The following is a 14056-nucleotide window of genomic DNA, read 5'->3' as shown; positions in this document are numbered from 1 at the left end:
TGCAAATTGAGTCATACTGACCGACTTACAATGGAAGTGATGGAGGACAAAATCCACAGTCCTCCTTCTGTGCAAAAATGTATTTCAAAGTTTATCTGAAGCTAATATGAAGCTTCAGCGTCCAAATGAGTCAAATCAAGTAGATATCTTTCAACGTTACAGTCTTTTTAGTGCCAAAGTTCCTCTTTTTGTTACTATACTTCCACCTGCAGCTCAACAGGGAAACACTGTCCGAGGAAACACAAAGAGGGAATTTGATGCTAAAAAGACTGTAAATGTGTCAGATATCCACTTGATATGACTAACTCAGACTGCTGAAGCCTCATATAAGCTTCACAGAGACTTTTAAATGACTGTGTGGACACACTGTGGATTTTGGCCTCCATCACTTCCATTGAAAGCACATTTGAAGGATCTTTTAATATCCAGTATGAACAGAAGGAATGATTACAGCGAGGAAAACCTCTTTCACTGCTCATATGGACACCTGACTGCTGACACACTGGAAAGATTGTGAATCTGTCCTTTAAGTTACCCGTCACCATTAAAATTTAGGAAAGCAGAATCTGCCTTACTCTGTCCAAAACACTTGTGACAAAAATAAATTACGTTGTGAAAAACCTCAAACTTTCAACACACTAATTAAGCAAAGCAACAACTTTTCATGTCTAACTCCTCCACCTGTCAGGTACATTAAGGTAAGGAAAGTTTGTTTGTATATCACATTTCAACAACAATGCAATTCAAAGTGCTTTACATAGAGTGATAAAGGAAATAAAAGCAAGACAAGGCAATATGAAAAAAACATTTGAATACAATAAAATATGACATAAAACAGGAGAATAAAAGTTACAGTACAGTGTAAGATAGTAACTTTCAAATTTGGTTTAATAGAAGGGAAACAGAAAAGTCTTCAGCTGTAATCTGCAAAAGGGTACCACATTTGCTCCATGATATTTCACAATAATCCTGTAAATCAGAAGGAGGAAACAAACTCACAGTCAGAGCTGCAGTAAGAGGAGGAGAAACACCGGAAGGATGAAAGCTGCAACGTCACTCTGCAGAAATGAAACTATAAGTTTGTCAGAGCGACAGCAGAGCTGCAGTCGAGTCTCTCCACTTCTGTCCAAATAAAAATTAAACTGAGTTCATCAAGTCTTTCTCAACAACACAGCAGAGTCTCTGCCAAACACTGGTGAGTACAACTGATCATATTTAATGTTTCAACAACCAGCTTTAACACAGCAGACAGGAAGTTCCACTCTTTTCATTTCATACTGACACTTGTGAAATTAGTAACAATATAACTAAAGATGTTTTTACAAAGATTCAGTGAAACAACTTTAATTGTTTTTTAAACAGTCTCTCTGTGTCAGTTCTCAGGACTTTTGTAACTTGTAACTGAATCTCTGTGGTTTGGAGTTCAGCTTCACTCCAACCTTCCTGGTCTTATTACTATTTACTGATCACTTCCTACAGACATACTGCATTCTATTTCCTGTAGCTGTTTCACATTAAAAGCTTTCTACCAACAAGCAGCAGCTTTTATTGTGAAGCAGCTGCAGGTAATAAAAGGTGTTTGTCATCAAGTTAGCAGAGCTTTGTTAGCAGTGCTATTCTTCTACAGTTTGCATCGCTGATGGAATATTGTCATGTAGACGTGTTCAGACCGGGACTCTTATCAAACATGTAAAGTTTGATGCAAACTGGAGCATTTACAATAAAGTTATAGCAACTTCAACTGTCACGGCGAAACATTAAATCTCAACGGTGTGAGGATGAAAATTTTCTGCAGGGTGAGACATGTCTGTCTTGCTCACACCTCTGTCAAAAAAGTTTTGGGCCCATTCACTTAATTTCAATTAGTAAATTGAAAACTCTTGATGAGTTTGTGTGTAAAACAAATTAATTTTCTAATTGTCATCAACTCTATTTTTAGATAAGTAAAGTCTTTTGACCCACATGACCTGGTCAAAGTTTGATTGACGTGTACTGTCAGGTGTGTAGAGACAATAAGTAACTGCAGCTGGACACAGAAAAATACTCATATATTTGAATGGAGAGTGTGAGCGAACCGCTAGGTGCTCGGGCCCTAATAAAGGAAAAACTGCAGTACAGAGCTACAAATTTTAGTTTTGATGGTATTTTTCTACAGCACTTTATCACTAAACTGTCACCCTCACTCTGTTTTTTCCCTTCCCCTCATAGGTCATCCCCACTTCTGAATTATAAATATAAGACCTATAATTATTGTAAAATAAATGATAATAACACCAAACTTCATACAAAGTTTGTATATAATGTACTGTATGTATATAGACCTTTCTGTTGTATCCTACAAAAATGAGCTGCATTCAACCCCCACACCAGTGGCAGCTGGTGACTCAACAGAACAGGAGGGAAACCAACATGGAATCTTACAACAAACCGCATCAAACTATATCATTGTTCCCCACCTGATGAAATCAGAGGGGTGGGGGGCAATTTTATATGCCAATAAAACAATTTGCTTTTAAAAACAAAAACCCCTGACTGGTGTAACGGCTGCTTCTTTAAAGACATTTAGCATATACACATTGTTTCTAAACAAAGAAGAGCTCATTTTAGCCATGGACTGGTTCAGATGTGTGATTTTACCAACAAAATGAAATTCAAATTTATAGTATTGTTCTATTGTGACAACAGATTTATGTTCTTATCAAAAACAGACAAGATATCACATGATTTACATGTGTTTCCCATGTATTTTCTTAGTATACAGAAATATATAAAGTACCACAAAGCTTATAATGTGATACAGGAACAGATCAGTGCTGAATACTAGAAAGACTGAACACTAAAAACATTCACAGATCTAAAAGTGTAGGTTCACATCAGAAAGTATTAATGCATGTATCAAATACATGACTTACACACTCTTATCTATGTGCATGACATACAAAATATAGTCTACAAAGCTGACATGTTAATGCTAGGGGTGCAACGGATCACAAAACTCACGGTTCGGATCATATTACGAATTTGAGTCACGGATCGGATGATTTTTAGGATCAGCAAAAAAAGGGGAGACAAATAAAACTTTGTTTTCTATTTATTCTGTAACACAGACAACAAACAGTATAGATTTGATGAAAATTAGGAAATTAATTTGTTTTACACACAAACTCATCAAGAGTTTTCAGTTTACTAATTGAAATTCGAGTGAATGGGCCCAAAACTTGCATAATGTTGATGCCACAGGTGTGAGCAAGACAGACATGTCTCACCCTGCAGAAAATTCTCATCCTTGCACCGTTGAGATTTGATGCTCTGCCATGACAGAGGAAGTTGCTATAACTTTATTGTAAATGCTCCAGTCTGCACCAAACTTTACATGTTTGATAAGAGTCCCAGCCTGAACACGTCTACATGACAATATTCCATCAATGATGCAAACTAGCTGAATAGCGCCCCCTACGAAATGTCAGGGAAGCAGCCCCAGCAACAGGCAAAACAGTGGACAAAGGAAGTGATGTTTATCTCCTTCTTGCACTGTCTGAAAACAGCCTGGGTCTGAAGACATCTATATGCCGTGACAGAAGCCCTTCGATTGCGCCGCTGCCCGACATGCAAGGAGGCATGAGGGCCCGTTCAATGCTGCTTGCAGCTTTGATTAGGGCCTGAGCACCAAAGGTGCAAAGGCACTATTGTATTTTGTGTGTTTGTTTCTTTCTTTCTTATTATTCCGCCACTTCAGACCTAAATTTGACCCCCTAAACATGCTCAAAAACTCACCAAATTTGGCACGCACATCAGGTCTGGTAAAAAATTTGATAAAAGCTCTCTAGCGCTACCTATGTTACTAAAATGACTGCCACGACCCGTAGCAATGTCGTAGAGAGATCTAACGAAAACGGACTTATTCGTCTTATCAAGATCTACACTGACACCCCTGACCTAAATCCAACAGGAAGTCCGCAATTAACCTGTAAATATAAGGCTTTGCCTCAATTTTGGTCCCCGAACAAACGCTATCTCATCCAAGAGCGTTAATGGTATTGATTTCAAACTTTGATACATGGCTTGTGACACTGTGCTGAACAAAAGTTGTTAAAAACTTGAACGGTTTGGATTTTATATAAGCCCCGAAAGTTGCAGTGCCACATCACCCTTACAATGTAAAGCAATGGAGAGGCATGACCTTTGTGTCAAACAGAGGCTTCTGACATCTAAACTATAAGTCTGACCACTTTCAAACCTGTATCAGTGGATTCATAACCAAATTTCTTACAAAAAAATATGATCTTTAGCACAGTGTCATAAGTCATGTATCAAAGTTTGAAATCGATACCATTAACGCCCTCGGAGGAGATAGCGTTTGTTTGGGGGCCAAAATTGAGGCAAAGTCTTATATTGACAGGCTAATTGCGGACTTCCTGTTGGATTTAGGTCAGGGGTGTCAGCATATGATTTGTTGGTCTTGCCAAATTTGGTGAGTTTTTGAGCATGTTTAGGGGGTCAAATTTAGGTCTGAAGTGGCGGAATAATAAGAAAGAAACAAACAAACACACGAAATACAATAGTGTTATAATACTAATTACTTTACCTAATATCACGTTATACTTAATACAACAGTAATTATCCTTAATCCTTTTTGAAAAAGTAATGGAAATTTAATTTTAAACAAAATGTGTCCTTTTTCACACTACATATGTAGATATGTCTGCTGCCAGCTGTCTGCGATCTGAAGATCAGTTTCTGTGCTCCATCTGTCTGGATGTGTTCACTGATCCAGTCACCACACCATGTGGACACAACTTCTGCAAAAACTGCATCACTGAACACTGGAACAGTAATGTCCAGTACCTGTGTCCCATGTGTAATAAGGTTTTCTACACAAAACCTGAGCTTCACATCAACACATTGCTCACTGAGATGGTTTCTCGGTTCAGACAGGAAGCTCAACAAAAATCCAGCAGCAGCAGCAGCTCAGAGCAACAAGCTGCCAAACCAGGAGAAGTTCCCTGTGACGTCTGTACTGGAACCAAACTGAAGGCCCTGAAGTCCTGTCTGGTGTGTCTGATCTCCTACTGTGAGACTCACCTGGAGCCTCATCTGACAGCTTCATGTCTGAAAAGACATCAGCTGATGGACCCTGTGGAGAACCTGGAAGACAGGATGTGTATGAAGCACGATAAACCTCTGGAGCTGTTCTGTAAGACTGACCAGACATGTGTCTGTGTTCTCTGCTCCGTTTTAGACCACAAGACACATGAATTTGTTCCTCTGAAAGAAGAATATGAAGGAAAGAAGGCAGAGCTGGGGAGGACAGAGGCTGAAATTCAGCAGATGATCCAGAAGAGACGACTGAATATTCAAGAGATCAAACGGTCAGTTGACCTCAGTAAGGAAGATGCAGACAGAGAGAAAGCAGAAGGTGTTCAGGTCTTCATCGCTCTGAAGGAGTCTGTTGAGAGAAGCCTGAATGAGCTCATTGAGATGATTGAAGAGAAGCAAAGAACGACAGAGAAACAGGCTGAAGACTTCATCAAAGAGCTGGAACAGGAAATCTCTGAGCTGATGAAGAGAAGCTCTGAGGTGAAGCAGCTCTCACGCTCTGAAGACCACCTCCACCTCCTCCAAAACTTCCCGTTCCTGAAAGCTGCTCCACCCACCAAAGACTGGACAGAAGTCAGCGTCCGTCCACCATCATGTGAGGGGACTGTGGTGAGAGCTGTGGCTCAGCTGGAGGAGACGCTCAGTACAGAGATGAAGAAGCTGCTCGCTGAGGTCGAGCTGAAGAGGGTCCAGCAGTATGCAGTGGATGTGACTCTTGATCCTGATACAGCACATCCTGATCTCATCCTGTCTGATGATGAGAAACAAGTAAATGATAGTGACGTGAGGAAGAATCTCCCAAACAACCCAGAGAGATTTACTCGTTATGTAAATGTTTTAGGAAAGCAGAGTTTCTCTTCAGGCAGATTTTACTTTGAGAATCAGGTTAAAATGAAGACTGAATGGGCTTTAGGAGTGGCCAGAGAGTCGATCAACAGAAAGGGACAAATCACAGCTAGACCTCAGGATGGTTACTGGACTATATGTTTGATAAATGGAAATGAGTACAAAGCTTTTGCTGGCCCTTCAGTCCGTCTCTCTCTGAAGTCTCAGCCTCAGAAGGTGGGGGTGTTTGTGGATTATGAGGAGGGTCGGGTCTCCTTTTATGACGCAGATGCTGCAGTTCTTATCTACGCCTTTACTGGCTGCTCCTTCACTGAGAAACTCTACCCATTCTTCAGTCCCTGTCCTAATGATGGTGGTAAAAACTCCGCCCCTCTGATCATCTGTCCTGTCAATCAAACTGAGTAGAGTAATCACCTGTTTTATGTCATAAATGTGTCTTTGTTTTTGAAGAGAGTAAATAAACAAACACATTCTTGTTTATTATGAGAAAAAATAAAACTAGGATTTCTATTTAAAATAAAATCTCTATTTAAACATCTGATCAAATCCACAGAACTTTAGTTTCATTTCTAGTGAAAAACACAAAGTTTCCAAAAAAACAAAACTTTCAGTTTGAAGTGAAACCACAGAAAACAAAGTGTGAATATTTCAGTGTCATAAGGCTTCATTGTAGAGTTCGGCCGAGACCATGACTCAGAATATGTGTCAATATTTTACAGGCTGTAATAAGTGCTGAAACATTTAATGACAATGGAACAACAAGAGATTAATTGATTGATTGATAATCGTTTAAATTATTTGTCAGACAAACATTCTCAGGCTCCATCTTTTTAAATGTGAGGTTTTGCTGCTACTCTCTGCTGTATATGATGGTAACTGGAATATTTTTGGGTTTTGGACTGTTGGTCAGACAAAACATTCAAAGACACCTTGAACTCTTAGAAACTGTGATGAATATTTTCACTATTTTCTGACATTTTATAGATTAAATAATGATTCTAAATCAGGTTTAAACAAGTTTAATTGTTAATGAAAATAATCATTAGTTGCAGCTCTGCAGTTGATTAATAGAATATATGTATAATGTGTATAAAGGATTTTCTTATTTTAAGGTTTGTTTAGTTACTGCCCACTTTGGCCAATTTGTTTGAATACTGATAAGATTGATATTTTTCTGCTTTCTTTACCAAAAACTTATCAGTCTACATATGCAGCTTTGTATCATCATGTTTCAATATTTTCTCTCTGCACTGATTATTGTTTTTTTACTTGTTTGACCTACAATCTATTGAGAGGTTTGTTTTCTACTGAGGTAAATTATCCAAATGTTTTTTTATTGTTGCACATTGTTAAACTTTATGTCAATTGTACAATAACCAATATTTGAATTAAAAACATCCATCAGTGCTTTATATCACCTTAAAACATGGTTCATTTCATTTCATTAAATATTTTTAACGGTTGCGACCAACGACTACATGACAATATTCCATCAGTGATGCAAACTGGCTGAATAGCGCCCCCTACGAAATTTCAGCGAAGCAGCCCCAGCAGCAGGCAAAACAGTGAACAGAGGAAGTGATGTTTATCTCCTTCTTGCACTGTCTGAAAACAGCCCGGGTCTGAAGACGTCTACATGCCCCTGACAGAGGACCTTCGATTGCGTCATGGTGCGACATGCATGGAGGCGTGAGGGCCCGTTCAATGCTGCTTGCAGCTTTAATTTTTCTTTCTTTTTCTCTCTTGCCTCCTTCTCCACCCGGTACCGCCCACTGACACCTGTAGGCGCTCAACTAATTGCGGCACAGTGTTGGGATTAAATCACTGCACTGTCATTCCCTTGCTGTCTTTGTGTGACGAGCTGCTGGCCCTCCGGTGTCTGTAAGTGGAGCCTGTCTTTTGGCCTGCTGGAAGCTCACAGCGTGGGCAATTTATCTCTGCTGTCAGTGTGTTTGGGCTGCAGCAGTCACAGAAACTCTCCTCCTGGTACCTGGGAGGCTGCACCTCTGCTTGCTGGCTGCATCCCGCGGCATCCTGCTGCCCTCCAGCCTGGGCTGCTGTCCTGGTGTTGCTGCTGTTCTCCTCCATTTCACTGCTGTTACAACGCAATCTCCGCTGCTGCTACGCTGTAACCTGGTCTACTTCATTTATGATGTATTGACTGCTGGTGTTATAGCAACCCTGAGCCAGAGGAGTGTATAGTTTGTTGTTTTATTAATTTGGTTAAGCTTTTTGTTCATTTTCTTTAACTTTTCCTTATGTTTAATTTATTTTCTCTTTTTTTTTCTTTTGCTTATCTTATTTCTTGTGCTTTAGTTTAATTTGTTAAATTGTACTGACTTCTTTTTTTTTCTAAATTCAATTTTGTTTTCAATTTGACTTTGACTTAGTTTTTTTTTTTTTTTTGCAACCTGGTGCACGGTTGGTCGGCTCATGTTATATGTTCCCCCTCCTTATGTGCCTGCATTAATTCTCTGCCTCTGCCTGTAGGAACTGTGGGCCTAGGCCGGGCCGATGAGATCTTTTCCCCCTGGTGGTGGTGCACGGTACAGAGTGGTTTGGGTTTTTGAGAACACATGTGGGTGTTTTATTTATTTGCTTTCTCCCCTTCTCTCGTCCAGTTTCCCCTGTGATTGAGACCCCCCCTTGCTCCTGGTAGTATCAGGCAATTAACGCTAGTAGGCCATTGGGATTGTGCAATAATTTTTACTATAATACATTTTGATATTTGACGCTCCCACCCAGGTCCTTCACATAGAAATCAGTCCAAAGGTTGTTACAGACAACCGAGGAGGTTGGGGAAGGTCTTGTTTTTTAAATTACATTACTACCCTCTCATTCATTGACAATAAAAAAGGATAATTCATAATTCTACATATAAAACCTTTAACGTCTGAGAATCAAATTCCAAACTCATAAATCTTGTAGACTAGGCCTACTGATTTTCCCAAGTTTGGCCTTATTTGTCAGAACTTTTTCCTCATCTTTGTTGACTAGGCCTATAAAACAGGACCAAACAGATGATGTGCCGGTTGGTTTTAGCTCTTTGTTCTCCTTTTCCCTTTCCTTTAACTTGTTTTTCATGTATATTCTGTTCACTTGACAGTTTACATTCTCCTCTCTCCCTAAAATACACAGTTACAGTGATTGTGACGTACCCGACGATCAGAACTGATACAGATCTATTCAGATCCACTCAGGTATTGGACATATTAACATACAGACCCCAAACCCTCCGCAGTAAAACCAGACTTGATCCAACCAGATTAGACTGAGTAGAATTTGGAAGCGGTACAACTCGGATCCCGGGTCAGGTCTCAGTTCAGGTCCTCATGAAAACCTCTACCACCTTGTAGTCCTCCACATCTCAGATAGCAAGTCCTGAGATGCAAGCAGCAGATTGCAGCAGATGGCTCCATCAACCCATGGTTTCGTGTTTGTAAATGGTCATACAGTCAGTGCAGGGATATCACTGGCCAGCATAGCTAAGTCTACCTCCGCTCACTGACTCACTGATGTTGTCGTGAGCTGGATTGGAACATATCCCAGTCAACATCACTCAGCGTGTCCTGCAGCATAGCTTCTGATAGAGCAGTCCAACACCTGATCTCTCTTTTCCTTACAGCTACCTGCTTTGTTTATATTGTGGTTTGAGGAGGAGGAAGGCGCTGTGATCTGATGGGAATGGTGGGAAATAATGCATATTAATTTGTACAGTGAAAGGCAGTTTTAATATATTTTGTTGTCACTCTGAAATTAAGCACCAAAAATAATAACGTGCCTAAAACTGCTTAAAATACTAGATATTAAAATAAACTTAATCTCTACCTGTGTGTACGTTCAGTGTGTTTGATCATGTGTGGGTCATATTGCTTCAGCAGCAAACATTTGTACTATGAGTGTTGAAATTTTCCAAATAAGATAAAAAAAGCAAAGACTTAATATATACAGTATACATTAAAACACATTAATTGTCTTTTTTTTAAATCACACAGGACTATATCCTGAAAAATAGTATTATTTTTTAAATAACTGACAACAGACATTTCTTTGATGCCTGAGTCATTTTAGTGATGTACCATTTTTTAAAGTGATATAAATCTCCTCTCAAAATGTTAATTTTCCGAACAAAAGTAAAATCCACACACTGTTTAATACTTTCATAATAATATATTTTATTACTGCTATGATTGCATCTGTCATGCATCTTATGATGCAAATGCAAACCTCCTCAAACAGATAGGTTTCCTGAGAAAACTAGAACTTCACATGCACTGGGTCTTTAGTTAGCTGGATGTTTTTTTAAGTGTTTAGCTGTGTGTGTCTTGGATGGCAGACTGAAGTTGTGAATCCTGATGGCACTCCCACAGAAGGTGTTGAAGTGGTGGTGAATGCGGACAAGGTGCTGGTCATTACTGCATCCAATGGCATGGCAAGGCTTACCATCAATACAGAAGAAAACTCTGAACCACTGACAATCACTGTAACTTTTGAGAACAGGTAGAACTGCATTTACTTAATTATATTTTGTGTTAAAGCCATGCTTAGCAAACGTAGGCAATGGGCCCTATTTTAACGATCTAAAGCACACAGTCTGAAGCGAATGGTGCAAGTGCATTTAGGTTGAGTCCAAATCCACTTTTGCTATTTTAACAGAGGAAAAAATGGTCACAGCGCCAGGCGCATGGTTCAAAGGGGATGTCCATAATCTCCTAATTAATCATGGGTGTGTTTTGGGCGTGACATGCATTAAACCAATGAGAGTGTCATCTCCCATTCCCTTTAAAAGCCAGGTGTGCTTGCAGCTTGGTGGATTACTATTATAATGGCGCATTTGCCAAGTAGTAAGAAAGAACGCTTCTCTGCAGAGGAAACGGATCTGCTCGAGCACACTGCTGCTCCTGGATCCTCCAGTGGCCAGCCCCAGACCACCAGCTCAATGTCCTGTTCATTAATTTGTTGCAAATTTATTTTCATTTGATTTTCGAAAAGGTTTTTTTTTCAGTTACAGCTTTGGTTTCTTAAAAATCATTTTGTTCAGTCATGGAGTAACAGATGAACTCTCCAAGGTGCTGATCCTGCTGCTGGCAGCAGCTAAGAGCTGTGCAGATTTACTTCCTTCTTTAGTATAATCATTGTTTTCACCTCATTTATTTCCTCATGTCCTCATTTATTGATGTAGCAGGAAAGTCGATCTGTGTTTGATCCGTTGTCGTCCGTCTGTCTACATGTATTGCCATGATTTGGTCAAATAATGAGACAATTTTATCTGTCATTACTGTGATTACCTAATTCTGATAAATATTATGACTAACCATTATGACATGTATTTTTTTAAAATATGTTAATGTACACAATAATTATCTTTCACACTGTTATCCTTTTATTTGTCATCTTTTGAATGTCTGTGTGCTGCTGCGCATCCGTGTGCGTTTAACAAGCAGAGTGTATGCGTGTTGTGTACTTATCTATGTAGGCGCACATTACTGTCCTAATAATGTGCCCTTAAAATAACAGTGAAACACTGTGCCATTGACTTTAGACCAGGTTTTTGTTGGTCAAAAGCACAATTGCTCTCTGCTGCCTCAAGATAGCAGTGTGCCAACAATGCGCCTGACCACACCTCATTTTAAGACCAACATGCCCATGGGCGCTCAGACGGGCACAAGTGCCATTGCTATTTAATATGGGCGCTGGACGGGAAAATGACAACTGTGTCAGTCTTAAACTAGCAAAGACACTTGCATTGCGCTTGGTGCGGCTTTGTGCCGGGTGTAAGATAGGGCCCAATGAGTGTAAGATAGGGCCCACTCAGCATGTCGGGCCCAAGTTGGGTCTCTCAGAGTATGGCACTGTGAAGACACGATGAGACACTGTTAAGCTTGATACAGTATGGGGTTTCACAGTGTTACAAGCAAACATATTTCACTAAAACACACCCAGTGCAACTTGGGACGTTGCTAAGTCATTGTCGGGCCAACAAGACCGTATTTTTCATGAAATCAATCTTTAATTTCCGGACTGTTGTGGAGATATTGAGCGATGGCCCGTTCTGCCTTCTGAAGGTCTGACTCTTAGTCTTTAACCTCAACAGATCAGCCTACAATATGAAAAATTAGTCCTTGGTTCACTAGTTTCTAAACAAGGAACTGCACTTTACCCGTGTCAGTTCAGGTCACATTGCATGGAACTTCAGGTCACCATCAGCACACTCTGGTTTGAATGTCTGATTATGCCATTGAATCTACTCACTTACCTATCTACCTGCAACCTTGGTAACCATGGCAATGCTGATTCACCCTTTATCAGAGAGGCTTTCACTTCCCCAAACAACACAGACAGTTACTCCGAGTCTCAAGGAGAGGAGAGAACGTCTACTTCTACTTAAGAATTGTAGTGAGACCTCAAGGCCTAGGCTAGACCCAAAGTAACCCAACACGTACAACCGATAGCTCAAAAGAGGATGGATGCAAATAATGCTAGATGGAATACTCATTGAATTAATTATTTCTTTCTCACAGGATATTATGACTTTTCAGTAGAGTTGTTAAGGCCACATTCTTCAGTCAGTACTGACACTGGATCTCTATTTTAGACAGGAATAGTGTTTTTCTTATTCTACAGGTAATGACAAAGACTTCCTGAAACTTTCAGAAGCCGATCCACTCTGTGGTTGGGGGATTGTTCATCTTTGAAGACATATATCAGTCCATTTTTCCATTTTGTCTTGTTTTCAAGGTGCGTTTGACTGAGGCAGATCATATGTGCAGTGCAACTTCTAAGCATGGAAAGTATTGTTAATGAAATTTTCACAGTAACACAGAAACATGAGACAGGACCTGAATGACAATCTCTCCTTCCTGGAGAGAATTCAACTGGAAGTGATTTGAGTCTTCTGTACTACAGCTGAAACTACTAACTATGCTAATCAAACTGTCTGCTGGAGGTCCTGCGCAGGCGCTGTGGCAAATCACTTCCACATTTTCTGGAACTGCCTCACTGTGGTGCCATTTTGGAGAAGTGTCCACAACGTTCTGGAGGCAGTTTTTCAGATGAAAATTAATTTAGATTTTAAATAATGTACCTTGGTGATCGAGAAGAGTTTTCCTGTGCAAAGTGAGATAAATACCTGTTGAAAATGCTGCAATCTAATTAGTGCAATCTAATGTAATTCAATACAACAGCTTTGCCATAAATTCTACTTTTATGAGGCTTATACATTTTCAGTTTTTGTTGACATTGTATTATATTGAAAAGTGTTCCTAATATTTTGCCCCTCTCATGTATGTAATTGGAGTGGACGAAATATAATGCAGTCCAGTACACCAGCACCACCACCCACTGTAACCTCAATACTAAACATGAACACTTTTTGCTGCTATGTTCTATTTTTTTTGTTGTTGTTCTTTAAAAAGATGTTAATAAAAAAAATGTCTCAAATCCAATTTCCTGACAAAATATGTTTTGTTACAATCAATAGAGATGAAAGAGTTGTAATATATAAAATTCATGGATAAAATACCTGAGAGATATGTCTGTTTTTGACAAATCCAGGAAATTAAATACCTGACAACATGAAGAGTACAAGTCAACATGATGGAAAAACCCAGAATTTACATAAAGCAATCTTGCTCATAAATTTACCACATTGCCCTCGTTGGCTTTATACAACCAACCAAATTAAAGGGGTAGATGTCTTTGTATAAACAGGCAAAATCTCTGATGGTTGACATATTTGCATATACAACATGCAAATCATTAAGTCCACTGAGAGATAGTATTATCTGAATTATTGAAAAATATATAATCATATAATTCAAGAAAGAAATAAACATTAAAATGATAGATCATAATTATTGAATCAGATTGTCATTGGAGAAAATTCCTTGGTGTTGCAACTCAAAAAAACCTGCCAAATAGACTTTTACCTCAACAGTTGTCTGTGTGTTTGTGCATGTTCAAAATTTTTATGTGGAAATATATTTATTCAGCAGGCTGAGAATAACCATAGGTGACTCAAATTTTACAAGCAAGAAAAAAACAAGGGAATCATATTAGAAAATGTCAGAAATGTGAAATTGCTGATTTTATTTAATTCTGCAAAGAACTGTTT

At 39.2% G+C, this 14056-nt stretch overlaps 1 protein-coding gene across 1 annotated transcript; it reads left to right on the top strand.

Moving 5' to 3' along the window:
• The first annotated feature begins 4143 nt into the window (after positions 1–4143).
• Positions 4144–7419, top strand: LOC137180339 (E3 ubiquitin-protein ligase TRIM39-like). Its single transcript, XM_067585667.1, has one exon. The coding sequence runs from the start codon at positions 4699–4701 to the stop codon at positions 6346–6348; it is 1650 nt and encodes a 549-aa protein (XP_067441768.1). The 5' UTR covers positions 4144–4698; the 3' UTR covers positions 6349–7419.
• Positions 7420–14056: the final 6637 nt, after the last annotated feature.

Source organism: Thunnus thynnus, chromosome 3, assembly GCF_963924715.1.
Source record: "Thunnus thynnus chromosome 3, fThuThy2.1, whole genome shotgun sequence".
Lineage (NCBI taxonomy): Eukaryota > Metazoa > Chordata > Actinopteri > Scombriformes > Scombridae > Thunnus > Thunnus thynnus.
Note: the sequence above shows the minus strand (reverse complement) of the source record. Positions and strands in the feature narration are given on the sequence as shown.

Coding starts and splice junctions, on each gene's coding strand:
- LOC137180339 (XM_067585667.1), top strand. CDS start 4,699: ATGTCTGCTGCCAGCTGTCTGCGATCTGAAGATCAGTTTCTGTGCTCC.